A 23650-nucleotide genomic window follows, 5' to 3' on the forward strand; every position below is an offset into this window, starting at 1 on the left:
CAAATCACCTAGTTAGTGGTTCGTAAATCTGGTGTATCACCTGGGGGAGCCTGTTAGACATGTATTTTCTGGGGCCCCAATTCTGAGATTTGGATTCAGCAAGTCTGGGGTGACACTCATAAGTCTGCACTTTTAACAAGTGCCCCTGGTCCACTTGTCATCTGTTTTAGCCATGTCGTTTGTAAACAGCATGTGACTGGAAATTTAAAAATAGGTCTTAAATTCCCTTTTAGTCACACTTACAAGCTTGTAATTTCTGTCTCCAATTACGATCCTGCTCAGAGGAGTTCAGGCCTAGGATACACTATTAGGGAAACAACTGTCAGAGCAAAGAACAAGCCCACCTAGGAAAAAACAACAAGGAAACTTGATTAATACAGAGTAACCGGGCAGGCTAGGAGACTGAAGAAGCCAGACACACACACCTTCTCCCATGGATTGTGTGGCGTTCATTAATGCCTTTAGTGTCGGACATACGATTGTTCAGTGAAAATTGATTAAAAGAATAACAAATACGTGGACACATAAACATTAAGAAAAGACAGATTCTCCAGTATTGTTTTTCAACTTGTTATTAAACTCGTTTGATAAAATGAAACCTCATATTCGCCTTTAATGTTATTTTGAAGTTTCAACATAAATACGGTGTCTGAAAATAAAGCAATAGACAAGCCGGCGCTGTGCAGCATCACGGTCCAAGGGAAGTGGTGAGTAGAAATGGATGAAGGCGGAGGAAGAAGAAGCGGAGGAAGAAGAACGGGTGGGAGGTTTCGGCTGGAGAAAATGAGCTTACCTCCCAGCATCAGTCCCGGACCGGAAATAGGGGCGCCGGGCCGCGCCGGCTTCCGGCGTCATTTAGCCGCGACTTCCTGTGGAGAGCATGGCGGCCCTTGGCGGTGTCCGCTGGGTGACCCGAGTGAGGCCCGGGGCATGCTGGGGTAGGCGGGAGGGCGGCGGGTTTGTACCGGGCTCACCGAAGTATTCGGGGCGCGAGGCTCCCAGATCCGACCTCAAAGGTTTATGTGACTGTCGTAGACGCTGGTCGCCGCCCCGAATCCCGGGGCATGGAGGAGCCTGTGTACCTCGGCCGTAGCGCAAGCCGCTTCGCGGAGCCAGGTAAGTGCAAGTCCGGCTCCGGTCTGGCCCACGCCCCGACCCCTCCTCTCCTGGCCTACCCCAGGACTCCTGCCCCAGCCCCAGCTCTAGCTCTGCTGACCCCGCTCGCAGGGCGAGGACGTGAGGGTGGAGGGCGCCTTTCCCGTGACTATGCTACCGGGAGACGGCGTGGGGCCTGAGCTGATGCACGCTGTCAAGGAGGTGTTCAAGGTGAGTGGCCTGGGGGAGTCAGCCAGCAGGGGCGATGGCCTGGGTTGGAAAGGACTTACTCGATTCTGACCCTGCGATTTTTGACACCTGCCCCTGAAGGCTGCCTCTGTCCCAGTGGAGTTCCAGGAGCATCACCTGAGCGAGGTGCAGAATATGGCATCTGAGGAGAAGCTGGAGCAGGTGCTGAGTTCCATGAAGGAGAACAAGGTGGCCATCATTGGTATGCGTGCCTCCTTGCTACCCCACCCATGTTAGTTAAAATCAAACGAATAAATGTTCATTAATCTTACCTCAGCACACACATAATACATTATTTCTCCCGACCTCCCACCACTGGATTGGTGGCCATCAGTGGGAACCCAGTTGGAAACCCAGGAATTGAGAGATCGTCTGCCTGTCATGCTGTCTATGCAGGAAGGCTCCATGAGTTTGTAGTCTGTCATGGGGCTACATTATGGGTCACCAAGTCTTGTTAACTGTGTTTCTAGAATGCCATTTCTAGCTGCTTCTTTTCTTTTGTCTTCCCTTCTGCTTTCCTACTGTAATCACCTCATTAGATTTTTTGGCTTTCAGTTCTGCCCCTATAGTCCATCCTCTACAGCTCTTTTCTTGGAAAAACCAGCGTGACTCTCAGGCCCAGCCTTAGTGTAGGAGGGTAAGCTGTTTATGAGCTGACCCTCAGCTTTTCTGCCTTTGTTTCTACAACACTTGTTGTGTGCTTTGGTCACACCAGACTATATTAGTTTCCAAATACATGTACTGTCTTGACTTTTGCTGTTTCTTCTGCCACAGTGTTCTCCTTTTGGTGCCACCTGTCAGAATGTTCCTCACTCACTGTATTAGTTTCCTAGGGCTGCCATAACAAATTACCACAAACCTGGTGCCTTAAAATAACAGAAATGTATTCCTTCCCAGTTCTGGAGGCCAGAATCCTGAAATTAAGGTGTAGGCAGAGCTCCTTCTGAAGACTTGGGTAGAATCCTTCCTTGCCTCTTCCAGCTGTTGGTGGCTCCTGGCAGCTGCTGGCATTCCTTGGTGTTTCTTGGCTTCTGGATACATCAGTTCAGTCTCTGTCTCTGTCTTGATATGGTTTTCTCTACTCTGTGTCTGTGTATCTGTTTCTTTTTCTTTTCTTGTATAAGGATTTGTCATGGGGTTTAGGACCTACTTGGATCCAGTGTGATTCCATCTCAAGATCCTTAACTTATTATATCTGCAGACGCTGTTTTCCCAAATAAGGTCACATTTACAGGTTCTGGGGGTTAGGACATGGGCATATCATTTGGGTGGTTCACTATTCAACCTAGTACACTCACTCAACCTAAGGTCTGGCTGAAGTGCCAGCTGTTCTATGATACTTCCTGATGTTACCAGAGGGAATTTCTTCTCTGTGCTCCTGTGCGTGTTGGTAATACCTCTCCCATGGTATTTATCATTTCTTTCATATTAACTGTCTTCCTCCAATGCATTGTTTGCCCCTTGAGGACAGGAATTTGTGTTGTGTTTTTTGGTTGATATCCCGAGTGCCTGACACATGATATTCAATAAGTGCTGGTTGAAAAGATGTCAAATACATAGACATAGAAACATCAAGAAAGGTCATGGATCCCCTAGATTGTTTCTCAACCTATTAAACCCAGGCTCCTTTTTTTTTTGAATATATTTATTTATTTATTTATTTTGGCTGCACTGGGTCTTAGATGCAGCACACGGGATCTTTAGTTGTGGCATGCATGTGGGATCTAGTTCCCCGACCAGGGATCGAACCTGGGCCCCCTGCATTGGGAGTAAGTCCAGAGTCTTACCCACTGGACCACCAGGGAAGTCCCGAAACCCAGGCTCTTTGATAACATGAGAAAATTCTTTTCTGTCCTTTTAGGTCATTTTGAAGTTTCAACATAAATTAAATTTGGTGACTAGAAATGAAACAGTGGGCAAAATGTTTCTGGTTTTAACTACATTATTTTCCTTTGCCCTGTGCCTCCAGAGGCATTTAATGTCACTCATTTGGGAGTGGGAGATGGGAGTCCGGGGGGGATCACTGAGGGGATTGGACACCAATGTGGGTTCCCTTGGGCTTGGCCTGTGCCTAACCACCCCCCCTCCCACCTCAACTTTGTTTATGCAGGAAAGATCCACACCCCGATGGAGTATAAGGGGGAACTAGCCTCCTACGATATGCGACTGAGGTAGGTGGTGGGAGGACATGGGTGAGTGGGGTACTGGGGCACCAGGCACAGTGCTCATGGCTCTGCCCCATCCCCAGGCGTAAGTTGGACTTGTTTGCCAACGTAGTCCATGTGAAGTCACTTCCTGGGTACAAGACCCGACACAACAATCTAGATTTGGTGATTATTCGAGAGCAGACAGAAGGGGAGTACAGCTCTCTGGAACACGAGGTGAGGCCCTAGAAATCGCAGAGGGCAGGGGTGAAGGGGGGAGAGAGGCACAGCTCCTTCCCTTTTTTCTAGTGTCACCCAGCTGCTTCTCTCTTACGCAGAGTGCGAGGGGCGTGATTGAGTGCCTGAAGATTGTCACTCGAACCAAATCTCAGCGGATCGCAAAGTTCGCCTTTGACTATGCCACTAAGAAGGGGCGGGGCAAGGTCACAGCTGTCCACAAGGCCAATATCATGTGAGGGACGTGGCTTTGCATGGGGTAGGTTCATGGGAAGGTAGCTCCCTGCACTCTATCGGCTGAATGTTCCCTTTGGTCCATGGACAGGAAACTGGGGGATGGGTTGTTCCTGCAGTGCTGTGAGGAAGTTGCTGAACTGTACCCCAAGATCAAGTTTGAGACAATGATCATAGACAACTGCTGCATGCAGGTGAGGCCCTCCCGGTGTCTCCATTCTCAATGCTGAGCAAGGCAGGGAATAGGATTTACGTCTCCTCCATGCCCACATTTTGCCCCCAGCTGGTGCAGAATCCTTACCAGTTTGATGTGCTGGTGATGCCCAACCTCTATGGGAACATTATTGACAATCTGGCTGCTGGCCTGGTTGGGGGAGCTGGTGTGGTCCCTGGTGAGAGCTACAGTGCAGAGTATGCAGTCTTCGAGACGGTGAGTGAAGTCACCACCTCCCTCAGCCCTCTCTGTGCCCTTCTTCTGACCTCAGGTCCCCTTGATAGCTCTCCCCCAGTGCATCCCCCTCCTAAGTGACCCTGGCCTGCTTCTGTCCTCCCAACCCTTACATCTTCTCGGTGTTCCTGGCTTGACCTTTCATTCTAATGCCCTTCCCTGACCTCAGCTTCTGCAGAATGTCTGCCCCCAGTGACTCTGGCCTGCTCCTCTTTCCACAGGGTGCCCGGCATCCATTTGCCCAGGCGGTGGGCAGGAATATAGCCAACCCCACAGCCATGCTGTTGTCAGCTTCCAACATGCTGCGGCATCTCAAGTAGGTCACTGTCAGCCCGGGGAGGCAGCTGGCTGTTGTTCGGGGAGCACAGGTGGGGAAATCAGGGGGATGATGTGGGGAGAATCTCAGTTTCTTTCTGTCCACATTGACAGTCTCGAGCATCATTCCAACACGATTGCAGATGCGGTGAAGAAGGTGATCAAAGTCGGCAAGGTGAGTTTAGAAAGGCTGTGGGGTTTAGGGTCTCGGCAGGACTTTCTGGGGAACCTGAGTTGGGACCTCCTTTCCCTCCAGGTCCCAAGAGCCTCTGCTCTCTGCTTTTCCCCCAGTCCTGTCAGGGCTGTTCATTTCCCTTCTCTTGGCTGTTTCATCCTCTTGATCTCTCCTTTGCCTCCTAGTTCCCATCTGCTATTCCCTCTTTCCTGCTCCATCCATTGGCACTTTAATTGGCCATCTTAATGCAGAACTTGCAGCTTCCTATCGAAGGGGAGATGGAGGAGCAGAGGGAGATAGCTGGCAGGATGAGGCACCAGTGCCACTTCCTCCACACCTGGAAGCCCATCATCTGCCATTCCCCTGCCAGTCATCTGTGCTTCCACCTGGTCTTCTCTATTTCCCCCGAGGCATCCTTCTCCTGTCTCCAATCTGCATTTCCCTTCTCACTCATGCTCAGCTTCCCACCCTCGCCCAGGCCACAGCAGAACGCGGAACAGTGGCTCTGGCCCTCAAGACAGGAATGGATGGGTCCATGCTCTTCCAAACCTGGCCACCTCCTTGCATCTCTGCTGCATTGTCTTCTTTTTCTGGCCTTGTCACCCTCTTTGGATTCCATTTCCATCATACTTCCCTGCCTTCATGGGCTCTCTTTTCTTCCCCACGGCTGTTGCCGGTGGTGGCTGTAGGTGCGGACTCGAGACATGGGCGGCTACAGCACCACAACCGACTTCATCAAGTCTGTCATCGGCCACCTGCACCCCTATGGGGGCTAGAGCCCTTTATTCCCTCCAGCCTCACAAGGACCGTACACCTCCCTTCAGTACAGTGGACCAGAGAAGTGCCCTAAACCTGTAGACCATTATCACCTTCTGGGCAGAGCCTAGGTTGTCTGGGGCTGGCTTCCTTAGGGAACTTAGGTGGTGGGGGGTTAGGGATGGGGCCCAGGCCACAGAGGTGATGACAGTTCTCCCCCACAGGTTCGAACTTCTCACATGGGTGGTTATGCCACCTGCCAAGACTTCACTGAGGCGGTCATTGGTGCCCTGTCCAACCCATAGGTCCCACCATGTAAGGTGTCCAATAAAACATATGACATGATACGACTTGTGAATTTGTTTTTATTTTTATTGGGCTATAGGGGATGGGCTGGGAAATATCTCTGTAAGTTATGCCCTACTAGGGAAATGTCCATTCTAATTTTCCTGGGATAGCTTTCGGAGCTTTTTCTTTTTCTTGGAGCTGCTGTTCTTGCTGGCAGCAGCCTCTTCAGGTCCACTGCTAAGAGGCTCCTCCTTGGAAGAGAATTTCCTCTTTTTCTTGGGGACCCTCTTGTTTCCTGACTCTTCAGGGTCACTATCTGGTTCCTCTTTGGGGAATGATTTCTTCCTCTTGGTAAGACTTCCACTGCCAGCTGTCTCTTCAAGATCACTAACCAGCTCCTCCTTGGGAAAAGATTTCTTTTTTTTGGGTTTGGAGGAGACAGATGGGTCTTCCATTCCATTCTCCTGAGGAGCCTCCTGGGGCTTTTGCTTTTTCTTCTTTTTGGGTCTTTCACTTGTCTCCTGATGGCGGAAAGGGAAAAATGGGCATGAAAGAGTGTCATCCATTGTATGAACACGCGCACACACCCCGTTAGAATTCCAGCTGTTAAGTACCCAGGGCAGAAAGACTGGTGGATAGAAATGGTGTTAAAATTGTCCAGTGTTTCTGGGATGATTTTTAAATTGTATGGCTCTAACTCTGGAAATGCATGTCAAAGGTGACACCCCCCCCCCGCCCCCCGGCCAATCACTTAGAAGGTAGGGAGAATACACAATTATCTAAGCCCAGTAAGACCACCACCACCCACGCCCTGGCCAATCACTTAAAATGTAGGGAGAATACACAATTATCTAAGCCCAATTAAGTAATTTACAGAAAGCCCTACCATGCTGGTTGCAAAAGAATCATGACACCAAGTTCCAGAGTGGACCCTGAAACATTGGCGGACTGGGCACAACGACAATCCCAGGGAGAATGATTCTAACATAGCACACTGGAGCCCTCCCTGCCCTCAACCCCCAGTATGAAATGCTACCATTTCTAGATATGTCTGGGAACAAGCAGAGCAGGAATTTACACTACCCACAGTTGAGGACTCCTGGGAAGCAGCCAAGGACAGAACACACTAGCCCAGTGAACAGGTGTTGCTACAAACCAGCGCTCTGGGCTCTTGAGCGAGTTCTCTCAGCACCTATCTCCTTCCTATAGAATCAAGAGGTAGTTTTAGAGGTTTCAGATCCTTATTTCAGTCCAAAAGCCTGTATTCCAGACCTTGACTTGAGGTGGCATATCCTCTATTCTGCTGTTTTCTGTCCTATGGCTTAAGATCTTCACCCAGGGGTAAGGGCTGTCTACTACTGACCTCACATTCCTCCAGGGTACTACTGCTGTTTTCTGAAGACGCCAGGGCAATCGCAGCCAGCCTTTTCTTTTCCTTCTTCAAGCGTTTCTTCTCCTGTTTCTCCAGCTTTCTAGTAATCTCAGCAGCCGCTTCCTCTGCCTGGCCAAAGAAAAGTGCTGAGAAGGCTTGAAGACCTCTGGTTCCCCAGGTCTCTCTCTTGGCTTTATTGGATCAGGCTCATTAAATCAGTTTTATGCCTCCACTCTACATGGTCAGGCTAAGACAGTTCATCAACTCCAACAGCCAGCTCTGGTTCTCCCCACCTGACCTGACCCAAACTGACCTGAACCATTGCCTCCTTCATGACATCCAGATTCTTCCGTGGAATCTCTCCAGTCTCATAGAAGGACAGCCGCTCCTCAACTTGTTCTCGAAGCTTCTCCCCAAATACACTGGTTGGTACCTCTGGATATGCATGTAAGTAAACATAGCACGTCAGTCTCTAAAGGGACAAACTACTCACCACCCCCAGTATTCCCTCTACCCTCAGCTTCACTCAGACCCAAAGTTATCAACACTCACTAGGTGAACTGCTGTTGACGAAAAATACTGCCATCATTGTAGAAGCTGCTAGGGTAGTCAGCCTCCCTCCCTCCCAACTGCCAACTTCCCCACCCATACCAGAGAAGCAATCGATTCGTGAGGCAATACTGCATTTGTTTGCCAGGTATCGGGAGATGCGGCCTTTGTTCTTGGCAGCTGCTCGGCCAATGAAGGTAGAGTGGAAAATGAGTCCATATTTTGGGGTGTTACCCCTTGTCTTCAGGGCTCTGGGAGAAGAATATTCAGCGGAGAGTTTTAAGATCAGAAATTTCAACCGCGTTAGCTAAGGCAGCGCCTCCCTTCCCCTCTTCCCTGTTTCCAGGTAAGCCTCAGGCTGGGATGGGTCTCTACCCCACCTCATGCCAAGCCACCACTCCCAGAGGCAGAGGGAAGGCATCCAATGTCGCTGACCTGGAAAGTTGGTCCCTGTGCTGGGCCCAGGGAATCACTCAGACACCAGGACTGGCCATCACGCCCATAGCAGAGGCCTGTACAGGTCAGGGAGCCCTGGGCAACCATCACCGTGATCCCCAAACAAGCAGTGGGCACCAGAAGTGGCACCTGAGTGTGGGCAGGTGCCCTCACTGGTACCTGAACAGGGCCTTTTCAGCCCCAAGGATCTGCACTGTGGATGCTGGATACTTGGCCAGATTGGTGAGACTGCCAGCGTGAGCAATGAGACGTGCACCTACCTGGAGAAGGATTCAAGGAATTAGAGAAGCTGGGATTGCCAACCTACCAACTGCATAATCCTGCTTCACCTCCTCCCCATCAAGTACAACTGAGGAAGATATGATGGGTCAGGACATACAGCAATATAAATATACATGGTAATTCCTTAATCCCCCATTTTTTGGTTCCCATGACGCACCGCTTCCCCAATTAGGGCGGATAGGCTGGGGGCTACTTGGCTCATCTTGGATCGCAGGTAAGTGTGTAGGCTTTGGCGGTACTCTGACAAAGACACCACACGACTGGAGAAGCTCTCGATGTTTATCAAGTCAATGGCTGATATGTCCATGCCTAAGGGACATCAAGTATGAATGCAGGAGCCCAGTATTCAGAGCCCTGTACCTTATTTTGGCTGCCAGGCTCTATACTGACCCATGGAGGACCGCGAGGCATCCAGAATAGCCTTAGCCTTGGCTGCATCCATTGTCAGCTCCTCCAGCTTCTCCAACTTTTCTTCATTCAGCTCCCTTCGGTTTCCAATGAACTGAGCAAGGCGGCAGTATGTAGCATTGTCATTGATGATCTTTACCAGCTCAGGAAAGTGATATCCATACCACTCCCTGCAAAGAGCCACAATCACTCCATGGCCCAGCTGCCATGTCTCAAAGCTATAGCCTCAGCCCTCTCCAGATCTACTCTTTGCCTGGAGGAAACCGGAACAAATCAGATCCAAAACCTCAACTCCATGTCCCCCCATTCACAATACAGACCAGGCAAAGGGCCTGGGCTGAGGTGTATATGAGGTGCGTTTACTCTGCCTCCTCTTTCTATACAGTCAGTGTAAGAACACAGCCTGTGGTAAGCACCAGGAGGCCCAGATCCACCCCACGTGGTTCTACCCACAGGAGCCAGTCCTGATTTCAAGATTCAAAATTAGCTAAACCACAGACCCAAGACCTTGTTTCTAAGGGGTCACCCCTGCACTTTACCTGACACGCATGGAGAAGGTATTGATGTCCTTATCCAGCTGGTCCAGGAGGCTAATGGACTGGATAATCATATTGTCCACTCGGTTCACATTAAACTTAACTTTGGCACGAGAATAGCTGTGTCCCAGCCCCAGTTGGGCTTTACAAGCAGACAGATCAGTCAGACCCTTCACCAGGTTGTGGAAGTGCAGACGGACTCCTGGAGGAGGGCAACACTGTGAGCAAGGAAGGGCTGAGCTAGCTCCTGCACCCACGGGCACCAGCCAAGCAGGAGGGCTTCCAAAAAGCAACCTTAAGCCTAATGAGTTTCTAGACACCCCCACCCAGAATTCAAAAATGTCAATAGATGGTCTCACCTCGAAGGATCTCGGCTATGACACCTCCAGTCTGGCAGTTGTACCCTAACTCCTCTTGTATAGCAGCACCTATCTTGGGGTCCCCAACCCCCAGGAGCACTTTCTTCTTTTTGGATGGTAGGTGAGTCTCCAAGAGCAGGCGGAGGTCCTCATGAACAACACCTCAGGGCAAAGAACAGAGATCCCACTAACATGCTGAAGGATGCTTAAATTATAAAAAGGAATCCTGTCCCCTCAACTGATCACTGACAGACTGATCTTACGTTGGTCTTGCAGAGCATGCTAGGATGGTGTGCCTAGAGCCCTCCCCTTCAGGCTTTGCTCAGAGACATGGAGACATCAGTGATTATACTCAGGGGATTGACAGACTCAGGTCATCACTGCAAAGCCTGCATCAACCATGGGAGGAACACAACTCGGGCCCAATAAGTATAAAATACATTACTGACAGCTTAAAAAACACCCTGGAGCACAACAGGAGCATTTAGTACTGGATTTACCTTCTGGGACCAAACCTCTTTCTCTTGGCTTTTGGTATCAAAATCAATTGAACAAAGTAGCAGAAAACCACATTTGATTGGGTCTAGTATTATACCAGTCCCCCCACCCCAGCCAGATTTCATTTAGGAATCATTTATCACTACAGTGCCCACAAGAAATAAGGCCTACATCCTAGAGTGTGCAATTTAAAAGGTTAACAGTAGCAGGCTTATCTCCCTAAAATATTTAGTGGCAAACTCACCTTCAGACACAGCGTTGGCATTTTCCAAGGCAACCTGGGACGAGGAAAAGGGACAAAAAGCCACGAGACGAACGATGTTGTGGAACTTGCCCAGGTTCAGCACGCACTCCTCCACCTGGGGGAGAGAAAGACGATGAGTAGTTTCCTTCCCTCCCTCTTGCCTCTAGGGCGCAGTAAAGCAGCTGCAGGTCTGGACCAACCGAACACTTTAAAAATGAACGGATCACGGGCCCTAAATCCCGGTTCCGCTTCATCGGTACGGGGTGGAGTCCGGGAGATTTACTTTCTTATATTTTTGCATTTTTCATATAGAGTTTTATTTGCTCTTTACGCAAATATGAAAATCTGCATTTTGTAGAGAGTGCACACAAATTCGAATGCGGGAGACTTAAATGCTTCTAACACGATTCTAATCACGAATGCAGGTAGGCACCCCCTGTTCTTGAGCTGTAGCGCACAGCGCACCCCCCAACGCGCGGCCGGCCACGTGGGAGCGCGCGGTGCATGCTGGGGCCCGCGCTGCCCGAGGGGCTGCGGCGCGGCCGGGAGAGCCCACCGCGTCCACTCACCTGCGGCAGCAGCAGGCTTATCTCCTCTACTTCCTTCAGCGCCAGCAGCGCGTAGCCAACCGCATGCTCGAAGAGCACGTGCAGCAGCACCTGGAAAAGGAGCCGGGGCGCGAGCGTCAGCGCGGCCCCCGCGTTCGCCTGGCTTCGCTCCCCGGGCAGGCCCGGGCCCCGGCCAGAACCCAGGCCCAAACCATGGCCTCCGCCTCGCCGGCAACCCGCAACCACTCCTCACCATGGCGCTCGCTCCTGGCCCGGCTCGCACTGCGGCGAGCGGGTTCTGGAGCGCAGAACCAGGCTCCGGAGGCCGCGCCCCCGCGTCGTCGGCCAATCAGAGGCGGGGGACTGTACCTTTCCGCGCCTTCGGAGGGGGTTCGCCGGAGTGGTACGGCCCACAGGGCTGGGGCGCGAGTGCGCTTTTTCCGGCCTCGGCTGAGGCTTGGTTGCTGGGGACGCGCGGGGCCGAGGGGGCAAAACGGTTTGGAAAGGCTCTTTTCCGGATAACTGTCCAATCCCTCATGTTTTCATCCTGTAAATTACGGGCAGCAGAGCTCTGTGGAATCCGGGCTGGAGGCCCCCGCGCGGGCCGCGGCGATCCTTCCGGGCAGAAACTATTGCGGAGCCCACTGTCCTCAGCGCCGGGGATCTCTGGACCCAGGCGACCTCATGACCCCTTTCGGCCCCGCCGGGCACTGGGGACGACCCTGTCTGGAGCCCCGGGTCCGCGCGCCCTCCCCTCCTTACCGGGACGGAAGCGGGGCCTGGGGTGCGCTGGCGCAGACCCTGAGGCATCGTGATTCCTAGTGGCTGGCTTCGTGCTTTTAAATTGTTTTTTATTTCTTCTTAAAAATAAGGGCGTCAGGCGCTGAAGTAAGAAAGAACGATGATCCCACCTCTTCCTAGGTCGGTTTCTCGTTCCCTGCTTCTGCAGAACCCTGCTCCTTTTGCGGGGCCACGTGTCGCTCGCCCTAGTGCACGGCCCTAAATTCTTAACACCCGGTTAGCTCCGAGTGAACTGGAGCTGCTTCCGTGTCCTCGGGGCAGCTTTTGGGCACTCGGGCGACTATTTTGAAATTACTTTTGCTTTAATAATTAATATTAGAGTTATAAATCCAAATCCTGGTTGCCCCAAAGTGGTATATATGCTGGTAAATTTAAAAGTAAGTCATCTTAAGGGGATTTTTTTATAACTTAAATTCCCACAGCTAACGTGCATTTATAATTTTAAGGTATTTTCTTAAGCAATGCAGTTATTTGACAAGATCCAATTACTGAGCTCACTCTTTTTTTTTTGTAATTATTTATTTTGTCTATTTATTTTTGGCTGCATTGCGTCTCTGTTGCTGCGCACGGGCTTTCTCTAGTTGCAGAGAGCGGGGGCTACTCTTCGCGGTGCGTGGGCTTCTCATTGCGATGGCTGCTCTTGTGGAGCATGGGCTCTGGCGTGCAGGCTTCAGTAGTTGTGGCACAAGGGCTCAGTAGTTGTGGCTCACGGGCTCTAGAGTGCAGGCTCAGTAGTTGTGGCGCATGGGCTTAGTTGCTCCGTGGCATGTGAGATCTTCCCAGGCCAGGGATCGAACCTGTGTCCCTTGCATTGGCAGGAGATTCTTAACCACGGCACCACCAGGGAAGTCCCTGAGCTCACTCTTAAAACCTAATAAACTTTACTTAATCTTAAATCTTAAAATCGCATAGTCTTAATATTGCTTGCAAATGTGCTTGAATTTTGTTACATGTATCCACTTACAGTCATGAGTCTGAATCAGTCACTCCATCTCACATTTTAAAATGGAATTGCAAAATTAATCTATTACATCAGAATATTAAATTCTCTTAAACATTATAATTACCAAATTAAATAGAAGTTTCCAAAATGTAATGGAAGGGCTTCCCTGGTGGCGCAGTGGTTAAGACTCAGCCTGCCAACGCAGGGGACACAGGTTTGAGCCCTGGTCGGGGAAGATCCCACATGCCATGGAGCAGCTTAGCCCCCGTGCGCCAGAACTACTGAGCCTGCGCTCTAGAGCCTGTGAGCCACAACTACTGAGCCCACATGCCATAACTACTGAAGCCCACGTACTTAGAGCCCATGCTCCAGAACAAGAGAAGCCACCACAGTGAGAAGCCCGCGCATTGCAACGAACAGTGGCCCCCGCTCGCTGCAACTAGAGAAAGCAGTTCGCAGCAATGAAGACCCAATGCAGCCAAAAATAAATAAATTTAAAAAAATGTAATGGAAAATGTTAATGCTATGACTGATTTACTTCGTACTTCTGTACTTAATCCTAAATATTCCTGGGGTTACAGGTGCTTATCTACTAAGGTAGGGGGTTTCAAAGGAGAAGTTGAAATGGGATTACAGAATTAATTTAGACATTCTTGGCCAGCATGAAAAAAGTAGGATGAAAGAATATATGAAATAATAATACATCACATAGAGTAAGGAATATTGATTTATAAAACTTTTGTCTCAAACATACATATGTATACATGTAAATATACACATATACATGTATATACAAATATATATACCATATATATAAGTTATATAAATGCACACGTCTGTGGATTAAATACAGAAAGCCTGAGAGTCACTGAGCTGAAAGTTAACCAGAGTCATACTTTGACTTAGAGAGTCATACTTTGCTAACTTAGAGAGGTGGCTGAAGAAAAGTGCACTTCCACTAGTGAGGAAGAAAAGTGCACTTCCACTAGTGAGGCAGAAAAGCTTTTGATTAGATGGGGACATGGTATAAACAGTAAGAATATTTCTTTGGCTTCTTTACCTCCCTCTACTAAACTATCTTCCCTGGTACTTCATAATCCTGACCTCCATGGGCATCTCTGTAGCATGTGATGTCAAAGACCATATCTCCCTTGCCTTTGGGCTGTTTGTTAGGTTCACCAAATTTGGGGATGATTTTTAAGCAGCAGTGAATATGAATGAGTCAGCAAACCTGGGTTCAGATCCCAGCTCTGCTACTTACAAAGTGACCTTATGTTAATTGCCCAACCTTCCTGAGTTTTCATTTCTTTTGCAGAATGAAGATGGAGGATTCATTCATCCTGTCAACAAACATTTTACTGAACATAGGCCAGGTGTGACAGAGGTGTGGTAGCTAGTATGTGACACAGATGTGGTACCTGGCATGTAGTAGGAACGAATGTTAGTGGACTTTCATCTTGTTCTTTTGTCCCCCTTATCAATAAATAGTGATACATTTTTTTATCACAATATTTCATTTTACCTATTCTCAGTTGAGTCTCAGTTCTCCCATCACTTCCCATAAAATCTACTAAAACCCCATTTTTTATACACCCAGCTGCTCTGATTCATTTCTATCATGTTAGCCATTAACTTGCACATGTAGACAGAACACCTCTAAACATTTGTTTCACACAGGAAACAGTTTTGCATTTCATTTTTCAACTTCCAGTGGCAGTAGATGGACAGTTTACTGATTAAATGTTGTTGGAACCTGTAAAATATGTTCAGTGTGTAAACTTGCCAGTTACTGTTATCTCAGTTGTTTCAGGTTTAAACGGGGTTGCTAAGAATCCTTCAGATTTCCTCTCTTCTTCAGATCTTTTCAAAATTGCACTAGGGGGCTTTCCTGGTGGCGCAGTGGTTGAGAGTCTGCCTGCCGATGCAGGGGACACAGGTTCGTGCCCCGGTCCGGGAAGATCCCACATGCCGCAGAGCAGCTGGGCCCGTAAGCCATGGCCACTGAGCCTGCGCGTCTGGAGCCTGTGCTCCGCAACGGGAGAGGCCACAACAGTGAGAGGCCCGCGTACGGCAAAAAAAAAAAAAAAAAAAAAATTGCACTAGGGTTTATGGGAGCATTCTCATACCCTAGTTGCAGGGGAAAAAGGGGGCTCAGTTCTCTGTGCTCAGGATCTCTGTGTCTCAGTTCTCTGTGCTCAGGATCTGGTGCTGTCTTGGGACCCCATCAATCCCTGCTATAAAATGGCTGCTTTGGACTGGCCCCTGGACATGTGTACTTTGTCCTCTGAGACACACTGATCTCAGCCAGGTGCTTGAAATCTCTGAGCTCTGGGTCTCCTTATGTCAGGCCTCTACTGGTTCCATGCCATGTGGCACCAGTGTATTTCCTCACTGAGGCAGGCGTGGTCTTTGGCATCATCTGCCTGCCACTCGTAGGCTAAGAGGACCAGGCTCATTACCAGAGGAACTTTTATCCTAACCTTTCCCTCATGAATGCTCTATAAGCTTTCCTGTGTTGCACTGACCATTGCATTGGGGTGAGTGTGGGACCTCTAGAGCGAGGTCAGTAAACCATGACCCTGGGACCAAATCTGGCCTGTGGCTTGTTTTTGTAGGGCCTAAGAGCTAAGAATGATTTTCACATTTTTAAAGGGTTATAAAAAAAAAATTGTGACAGAGACTATATGTGGCCCACAAAGTCTAAAATATTTATTATCTGACCATTTATGCAAAAGGATTGCCAGTTCCTGTTCTTGAGGTATGCGGCTTCATCTGTGCCATGTTCGGGGAGCGTGGCAGAAGTGAACAGATATGATATTTGTAGAAATGAAAAACTCGTTGAAATTTAAAAGAAATGCATCGATTCATTAGCAAATTAGGCATGGCTTAAGAAAGTATTAGTGAACTGGAAGATCTAACCAAATAATTTATCCAGAACGTTACAAAGAGAGATAAAGAGGTGAAAGAGCGATTAGGAGATATAGAATGTGGAATGAGAGAATCTAGCTTCTGTTCTGCCCAGAAAGCAGAAAGGATAAATAGGAGTGTATTAGTGAGGGTTCTCCAGAGAAACAGAAGCAATAGGATATAGCTATAGATACAGATATAGATATAAATATAGATAAGAGATTTATTATAGGAATTGGCTCACATGGTTATGGAGGCCGAGAAGTTCCTTGGTCTGCAGGCTGCGAGCTGGATGATGTAATTCAGTTTGAGCCAGAAGGCCTGAGAATGGGGGTGGAGGCAGCTGATGTTACAGACCCAGGTCTGATACTGAAAGCCTGAGAACCCAGAGTGCCAATGTCTAAGGGGAGGAGGAAATGGATGTCTCAGCTCAAGCTGAGATGGAACTAATGTGCCCTTTCTTCACCTTTTGGCTCTGTTCTGGTGCTCAGCGGATTGGAGGATGACCACCCACGTTTGGGAGGGCCATCTGCTTTACTCAGTTCAATTCAGATGCTAATCTCTTCCAGGAGCACCCTCACAAACACACCCAGATATAGTGTTTTACCAGCTATCTGGGCATCCCTCAGCCCAGTCAAGTGTACAACATAAAATTAACCATCACCAGGAAGAACAATATTTGAAGAGCTGGTGGATGCAGTTTCCCAGAACTGATGAAAAGCATGGATCCAAAGGTGCAGGAATGCATCTCAAGCAGGATAAATAAAAAGAAATCCAGGCTTTCACCCATTGTAATAAACCAGCAAAACACCAAGAACAAAGAGGTCTTGAAAGCATATTTTAAATTATTAATTCAAATTTATAATGGCCACAGATTATTCAGGATTTCTACTTTCTTGGACCATTTTTGTTATAGTTTTCTGGGAATTTGTTCATTTCATCTGTGCTTTCACATTTTATAGTATAGATTTCAATTGGAGAATTTTTTATGTTTTCTGCATCATCTGTAGTTGTGATTTTTTTTATCCTTAATATTTATTTTTACTTTCTTTCCATCGGTCTTGTCAGAAAGTTTTTAATCTTATTACCATTTCAAACAATGAACTTTTGATTTTGTTGATTCTCTCTATTGTCTGTTTATTTTCTTTTAAATTAGTTTTTGCTCTTATATTTATTATTTCCTTTCTTCTACTTGTTTGGCTTTATTTTGCTGTTCTCTGTTTCATTTCTTAATATGAATGTTGGTTCATTGGTTTAAACTTTTCTCCTTCAATATGCATTTCCCTCTAAGTACTTCTTTAGCCGTATTCCGCAAATTTTGGCGTGCAATACTTTCATTATAATTCAATTCCAAATTTATTCTAGTTTCCATTATGATAGCTTCTATGACCCACACATTGTTTAGATGGGTGTTAAAGGTTGAAGTCTGCCTTGCTTTCCATTGCTGCTTTCTAAGCATTATTTCCTCCTCTTTCTCTTAGAAAATCCCCAGCCACCCATCACTGCCTGGTAGCATCCAATTTTGCACTGGAAAGGACACTACTTACTTTTTGGATGAGGAGGCAAGATGCTATTGATCAAAACAGTTTTGGGGTGCCACAAGCTGTTGCATTTCCTCACCTCAGATTTACTATCCTGATTGCATTGTTCCAGCTTCTGTCAATGTCAGACTAGTTCTTTAAGTTGCCAGTGTGGCCCTGACAGCTGGCATCATTTTATGTGTGTGAGGCCCAGGCGACTCATTTTAGTCTGCCGACACTTCACAGACAGGAAGATTGAACTGGTGGGGGTGGTGGGAGGGTGAGCAGAGAAATGAGCCCAAAGCTGCATCTATTCATCTTCTCAGAACCCAGACTAAGCAATGTAATTCAGCTGGTCTCTTTTGGGCCCCTGAGAACATAGGCATGTTTTGAGCTAGCAGGCACCTTGGAGACCATATGATCTAACATCCTCTTTTGTGGATGAGAAATCAGCTATAACTGTTAATGTTCAAGAAGCTACAGAATCAATTTTTCCATTCACCAAAAAAAAAAGGGGGGGGGGAGCTTCTCTGGTGGTCCAGTGGCTAAGACTCCACACTCCCAATGCAGGGGGCCCTGGTTTGATCACTGGTCAGGGAACTAGATCCCACATGATGCGCCTAGGAGTTTGCATGCCGCAGCTGAGGATCCTGCATACCACAGCTGAGGATCCCACATACTGCAACTAAAAGATCCCACATGTCACAAGGAAGATCCTGCACACAGCAACAGAGATCTGCGTGCCGCAACTAAAACCCGACGCAGACAAATAAATAAATAAATACTAAAAAAAAAGTGAGTGTGAAGGTACTGTAAGTGTACTTAAAAAAAAAGAGGTTTTGTGTGCCTATTGCATGCCAAGTATCTTTTTAGGTGCTGAGGGTACAGTTGTAAACAAAACCAAGTCCCTGCCACCATGGAGTTTACACCCTAGGGGAGACAGAAAATCAAGTAAATACGTAGGACATCAGGCTTTGGTACGTGTTAAGGAATGTTGCATTGTTTTATAGAGGCCATTGGTGAAGAGGCGACATTTTGAGTAGAGATCTTAAGCGGATAAACCATGCAGAGATCTGGGAGGATAATAAAAGTGGTAGTAGTACTAACCCATGACCTCTTCCTTCAGAGACTTCACTGAAGACTTCATCTTCAAGTGCTAAGATGTTTCACCGTGGGAGGCTGACCAGGGTTCCTGAGGAAGATTTCAGGGTCAGGAGGGAATTTAGGTATTCACAGAAGAATTTGGAGATGGAGGGTGGAAAGAGAGTGGAGGCAAGAGGTGTAAGATCCATTCTGGTCAGTAGTTGGACAAAAGACTAAAGGATCTAGCATGTAAGATCCAGGATGTAAGAAGCCTTGAATGAAGGCCAGGATGAGTGGCTTGGGTCTGATGAGACTCTTACTCTCCATAAAGCAGTGTTTGATTGGAGATTAGTTTGGAGGTGACGTACAAGACAGATTTCTCACCAAGTTCCAGCTGAGAAAATGTCCTGCACGGGCAGCAGGTCTGAAGTGTGCTCCAGGCTCAGCTTTAAAAAGCCACATGGCAGGTCTTCCCTGGTGGCGCAGTGGTTGAGAGTCCGCCTGCCAATGCAAGGGACATGGGTTCGTGGCCCGGTCCGGGAAGATCCCACATGCCGCGGAGCAGCTGGGCCCGTGAGCCATGGTCGCTGAGCATGCGCGTCCGGAGCCTGTGCTCCGCAACGGGAGAGGCCATTGGGAAGGATAATACACTATAGCATCTCTTCCTGTTTTCTTTTGCCCAGCCTTTGGCTCACTGTGTCATTTTGGTATAAATCAACACAGAGTTTTTACTCTGGGCAACACTAATGGGGATCTATGGAAATGAATGTGCTATTTAAGTTCCAGGGACCAGGGAGAGTTTCAGGAAAGGACATTGCATGAAACAACCACAGGATGGCGGCACTTCACACTCACTTCGTGAATTTTTCACATCAAATTTCAAAGGCTTCTAGCAATTCCTAGGCCAAAGAAACCCTGCAACATTCTTTGGTAATGAGTTACACATATATGCAACATTTCCTCACAAAGACTCAGAAGAATGGGAAGCCTTCTAGGACGATCATTTAGGAGTACAGGGTAAAAGTTTTGATCAGTCATTGCTGCTTGTGTTCATAACCTGAGCCTGAGGATGTTTGATCTTATAATAATATGTGATAATATCTGTTATTTATGGAGCGCTTAGCCTAATGCTTGGCACTTAGTCTTACATGTGTCTGCTTGTTGAATCTTCACAACAGAGTTTGGAAGTTGGGTTTATATGGTTAATTCTCCAGACACAGTCAGTGATAGAGAGATCTGTATGATCTACATACCTCATCTGCCTGACTATGATGCTGGGCCTTTCTTTACATTTTCCAAACTAATACTGCATTGAAGAATAAATTATGTGGCACAATACTACAGACAGCTGTCTTTAATAGAAATCTTCAGCACTCAAAACCAATCCCAATTTACAGAATTGGATGGCACGCACACACCTGGTGATTTTGCCCTTGAAGATTGAATTTCAGTTTTTGTTCCCTAGGAACCAAAAAGGATAAAGTCCGTATGCACCTGTCCTTAGGTTTTAAAGGTATCCCTTGGAAACAGCACATGAGATATAAAAATATCCATCTGATGATCTTTGTCTGCTGTCTGGAGGGTTTAGTCCATTTGCATTTATTTTGATTCCTGATATATTCTGATTTATTTATATTTATATGCTTTGTATTTTTTGTGCTGTTTTTGTTTCTTTGCTCCTCCCTCCCCCCCTTTTTCTTGGAGGCACTAGTAACCTAAGATCACTTTATATTTTTATTTTTTTAGTAGCTAATGTTCTTTATTATTTTTCTTTTTTTTAATTAAAATTTTATCGAAGTGTAGTTGATTTACAATTTTGTGTTAGTTTCAGGTGTACAGCAAAGTGATTCAGTTATGTATATACATGTATCTATTCTTTTTCAAATTCTTTTCCCATTTAGGTTGCTACATAATACTGAGCAGAGTTCCTTGTGCTATACAGTAGGTCTTGTTGGTTATCCATTTTAAATATAGCACTGTGTACATGTCAATCCCAAACTTAACTATCCCTCCCACCCACCCTTTTCCCCTGGTAACCATAAGTTTGTTCTCTAAGTCTGTGAGTCTGTTTCTGTTTTGTAAATAAATATCTAGGAAGATATTGAATACAGTTCCCTGTGCTATACAGTAGATCCTTGTTGTTTATCTATTTTATATATAGTAATGTGTATCTGTTAATTGCAAACTCCTAATTCATCCCCCCCCTTCCCCTTTGGTACCATAAGTTTGTTTTCTATGTCTGTGAATCTATTTTTGTTTTGTAAATAAGTTGATTTGTATCATTTTTTTAAGATTTCACACATACGTGATATCATATGATACTTGCCTTTCTCTGTCTGTCTTAGTGTGATAAACTCTAGGTCCATCCATGTTGCTGCAAATGGCATTATTTCATTCTTTTTTATGGTTGAGTAATATTCCATTGTGTGTGTGTGTGTGTGTGTGTGTGTGTGTGTGTGTATGTATATATTCCATGTCTTCTTTATCCATTTATCTGTTGATGGACACTTAGGTTGCTTCCATGTCTTGGCGACTGAAAATAGTACTGCTATGAACATTGGGGTGCATGTACCTTTTAGAATTAGAGTTTTTGTCTTTTCCAAATATATGCCCAGGAGTGGGATTACTGGATCATATGGTAACTCTATTTTCAGTTTTTTTAAGGAAACTCCATACTATTCTCCATAGTGGCTGCACCAATTTACATTCCCACAAATAGTTTAGGAGGGTTCCCTTTTCTCCATACCCTCTCCAGCATTTATTATTTTTAGACTTTTTGATGATGGCCATTCTGACAGGTGTGAGGTGATACCTCATAATTTTGATTTGCATTTCTCTAGTAATTAGTGAAGTTTAGCATCTTTTCATGTGCCTGTTGGTCATCTGTATGTCTTCTTTGGAAAAATGTCTATTTAGGTCTTCTGCCCATTTTTTTTTTTTTTGCGGTACGTGGGCCTCTCACTGTTGTGGCCTCTCCCATTGCGGAGCACAGGCTCCGGACGCGCAGGCTCAGCGGCCATGGCTCATGGGCCCAGCCGCTCTGCGGCATGTGGGATCTTCCCGGACCAGGGCACGAACCCGTGTCCCCTGCATGGGCAGGCGGACTCTCAACCACTGCGCCACCAGGGAAGCCCTGCTGCCCATTTTTTTGATTGGTTGTTTTTTTGATATTGAGCTGTATGAACCGTTTGTGTATTTTGGAAATTAATCCCTTGTTGGCTGCATTGTTTGCAAATATTTTCTCCCATTCCATAGGTTGTTTTTTCATTTTGTTTATGGCTTCCTCTGCTGTGCAAAAGCTTTTAAGTTTAATTTGGTCCCATTTGTTTATTTCTGCTTTTGTTTACATTACTCTAGGAGATGAATCCAAAAAAACTATTGCTGTGATTTATGTCGAAGAGTGTTCTGCCTATGTTTTTCTCTAGGAGTTTTATAGTATCTGGTCTTATATTTAGGTCTTTAATCCATTTTGAGTTTATTTTTGTGTATGGTGTTAGGAAGTGTTCTACTTTCATTCTTTCACATGTAGCTGTCCAGTTTTCCCAGCACCACTTATTGAAGAGACTGTCTTCTCTCCATTGTATATTCTTGTCATCTTTATCATAGATTAGTTGACCTTAAGAGCGTGAGTTTATTTCTGGGCTTTCTATCCTGTTCCATTGATCTATGTGTCTGTTTTTGTGCCAGTACCGTACTATTTTGATTATTGTAGCTTTGTAGTATAGACTGAATTCAGGGAACATGATTTTTCCAGTTCTGTTCTTCTTTCTCAAGATTGTTTTGGCTATTCAGGGTCTTTAGTTTTTTCCATACAAATTAAAAAATGTTTTGTTCTAGTTCTGTGAAAAATGCCACTGGTAATTTGATAGGGACTGCACTGAATGTGTAGATTGCCTTGGGTAGTATGGTCTTTTTAACAATATTGATTCTTCCAATCCAAGAACACTATATCTTTCCATTTGTTTGCATGGTCTTTAATTTCTTTCATCAGCGTCTTATAGTTTTCGGAGTACAGGTTTTTTGCCTCTTCAGGTAGGTTTATTCCTAAGTATTTTATTCTTTTTGATGTGATGGTAAATAACCTAAGATCACTTTAAATTAAATTTTCCATTTGAGTTTTTTTTTTTTTGAACATGCAGCTGGTATGGGGATTTTGATTCTCTGTGTGAGCGCTGCCTTGTGGTTATAAATTCTCAAAGGAGACGTTTTGTCCACCACTTTCTGCTGAGGTCAAGAGAGACAAATGTCCCTTTTGTTTGGCAGGCTTATTCCTTATTGTCTCTTATACAGCATGTGGAACTTTGGTGCCCCAGCTTTGGGTAGGGCTCTACAAAGCATATCTGAATTGAGGATCACCAGTGTAGTGGATGCTGTTGGTACACTGCCCAGGTACCTACTGGCTGGTTCATCACTCCCAGTTTCTGTGAGTGTGTGAGTCACGGGGTGATCAGGTGTCCCCCTTGATCTTCAGCAAAAGTGTGTTCCTACTTATGTGGTTCTGTGTATAATGGAGCTCTTTATAGACATTGAGCATGTATATTATTAGAAATGAAAGGATCAGCCTGTAGAAATAGTGTCTGACAGAAAAATTCAGTGTCTCTTTCATTTCCCTCCAGTAAGACAAATTCACAGACAAACTAAGGTAATATCAGTAAGATACCAGTTATATTCCTATGGATGAATTATTAAATGGACTTTCTAGTTCAAATCATTCTTAGGTGAGCTGAGGAAAGAAAGAAAGAGAGGAAAGAAGGAAGGAAGGGAAGGAAAGAGGGAAGGAGGGAAGAGTGGTCTTCATGCTTGATGACCCCTGGATAGGCTGAGTAGCGAAGCTTTAAGATGGAATTAGCTGGAAGATCAAACCTGAGAATGCAGAGATGAAAGCACAATTTAGACAGTTTTCTAACGACATGTCCCAGCTGTAAAGCCACACCACATGAACATCCCTCCTCTCTTACCCTTGCCTTCTTTCTCTACCCAACTCCCTAGCTCACCTAGTTTCCTGTTGCGCTTGACAGTAGCAGGAGCCATCATTAATGAATCCTCTGACGGATGTCTTTCAAAAAAGCTTTAGCGTTTTCTTGATAGAGATCTGGTAACTATTCGAATTAGGAGATCTCCTGTTAAAATATGTCCAAAAATTCTTCGAGAGATGAAGCCAAATTTCCTTCTCTTTGAGTGTAAGCTAGACTTAGTGACTCCA

At 46.4% G+C, this 23650-nt stretch overlaps 2 protein-coding genes and 1 long non-coding RNA gene across 5 annotated transcripts; 2 read left to right on the plus strand and 1 right to left on the minus strand.

Moving 5' to 3' along the window:
- Positions 1-865: 865 nt before the first annotated feature.
- On the plus strand, positions 866-5998 carry IDH3B (isocitrate dehydrogenase (NAD(+)) 3 non-catalytic subunit beta). Of its 2 annotated transcripts, none has more exons than XM_082670099.1 (12): positions 866-916; positions 1036-1116; positions 1228-1326; positions 1426-1546; positions 3455-3515; positions 3593-3725; positions 3827-3960; positions 4051-4153; positions 4243-4389; positions 4629-4723; positions 4837-4897; positions 5878-5998. In XM_082670099.1, exons 1-12 carry the CDS (start codon positions 881-883, stop codon positions 5956-5958), a joined length of 1152 nt encoding a protein of 383 aa, XP_082526225.1. In that variant the 5' UTR covers positions 866-880; the 3' UTR covers positions 5959-5998. The 2 variants fall into 2 exon arrangements, with proteins under 2 accessions (XP_082526225.1, XP_082526224.1); XM_082670098.1 differs by having other exon boundaries at positions 5587-5989.
- Positions 5996-11464, minus strand: NOP56 (NOP56 ribonucleoprotein). Its single transcript, XM_082670097.1, has 12 exons — positions 11447-11464; positions 11215-11304; positions 10646-10760; positions 9904-10065; positions 9548-9746; positions 8991-9178; positions 8758-8909; positions 8478-8578; positions 7965-8113; positions 7627-7748; positions 7305-7442; positions 5996-6462 (listed from the first exon to the last, which is right to left on the minus strand). Exons 1-12 carry the CDS (start codon positions 11447-11449, stop codon positions 6094-6096), a joined length of 1788 nt encoding a protein of 595 aa, XP_082526223.1. The 5' UTR covers positions 11450-11464; the 3' UTR covers positions 5996-6093.
- LOC309832393 lies at positions 7657-14552 on the plus strand. 2 transcript variants are annotated; one of them, XR_014297683.1, is made up of 3 exons: positions 7657-7760; positions 8497-8716; positions 14253-14552. It is a non-coding gene; the product is annotated as an uncharacterized lncRNA (long non-coding RNA). The 2 variants fall into 2 exon arrangements; XR_014297684.1 differs by lacking the exon at positions 7657-7760 and adding an exon at positions 8298-8382.
- Positions 14553-23650: the final 9098 nt, after the last annotated feature.

This window comes from Grampus griseus (assembly GCF_964374135.1).
Source record: "Grampus griseus genome assembly, chromosome: 14".
NCBI lineage: Eukaryota > Metazoa > Chordata > Mammalia > Artiodactyla > Delphinidae > Grampus > Grampus griseus.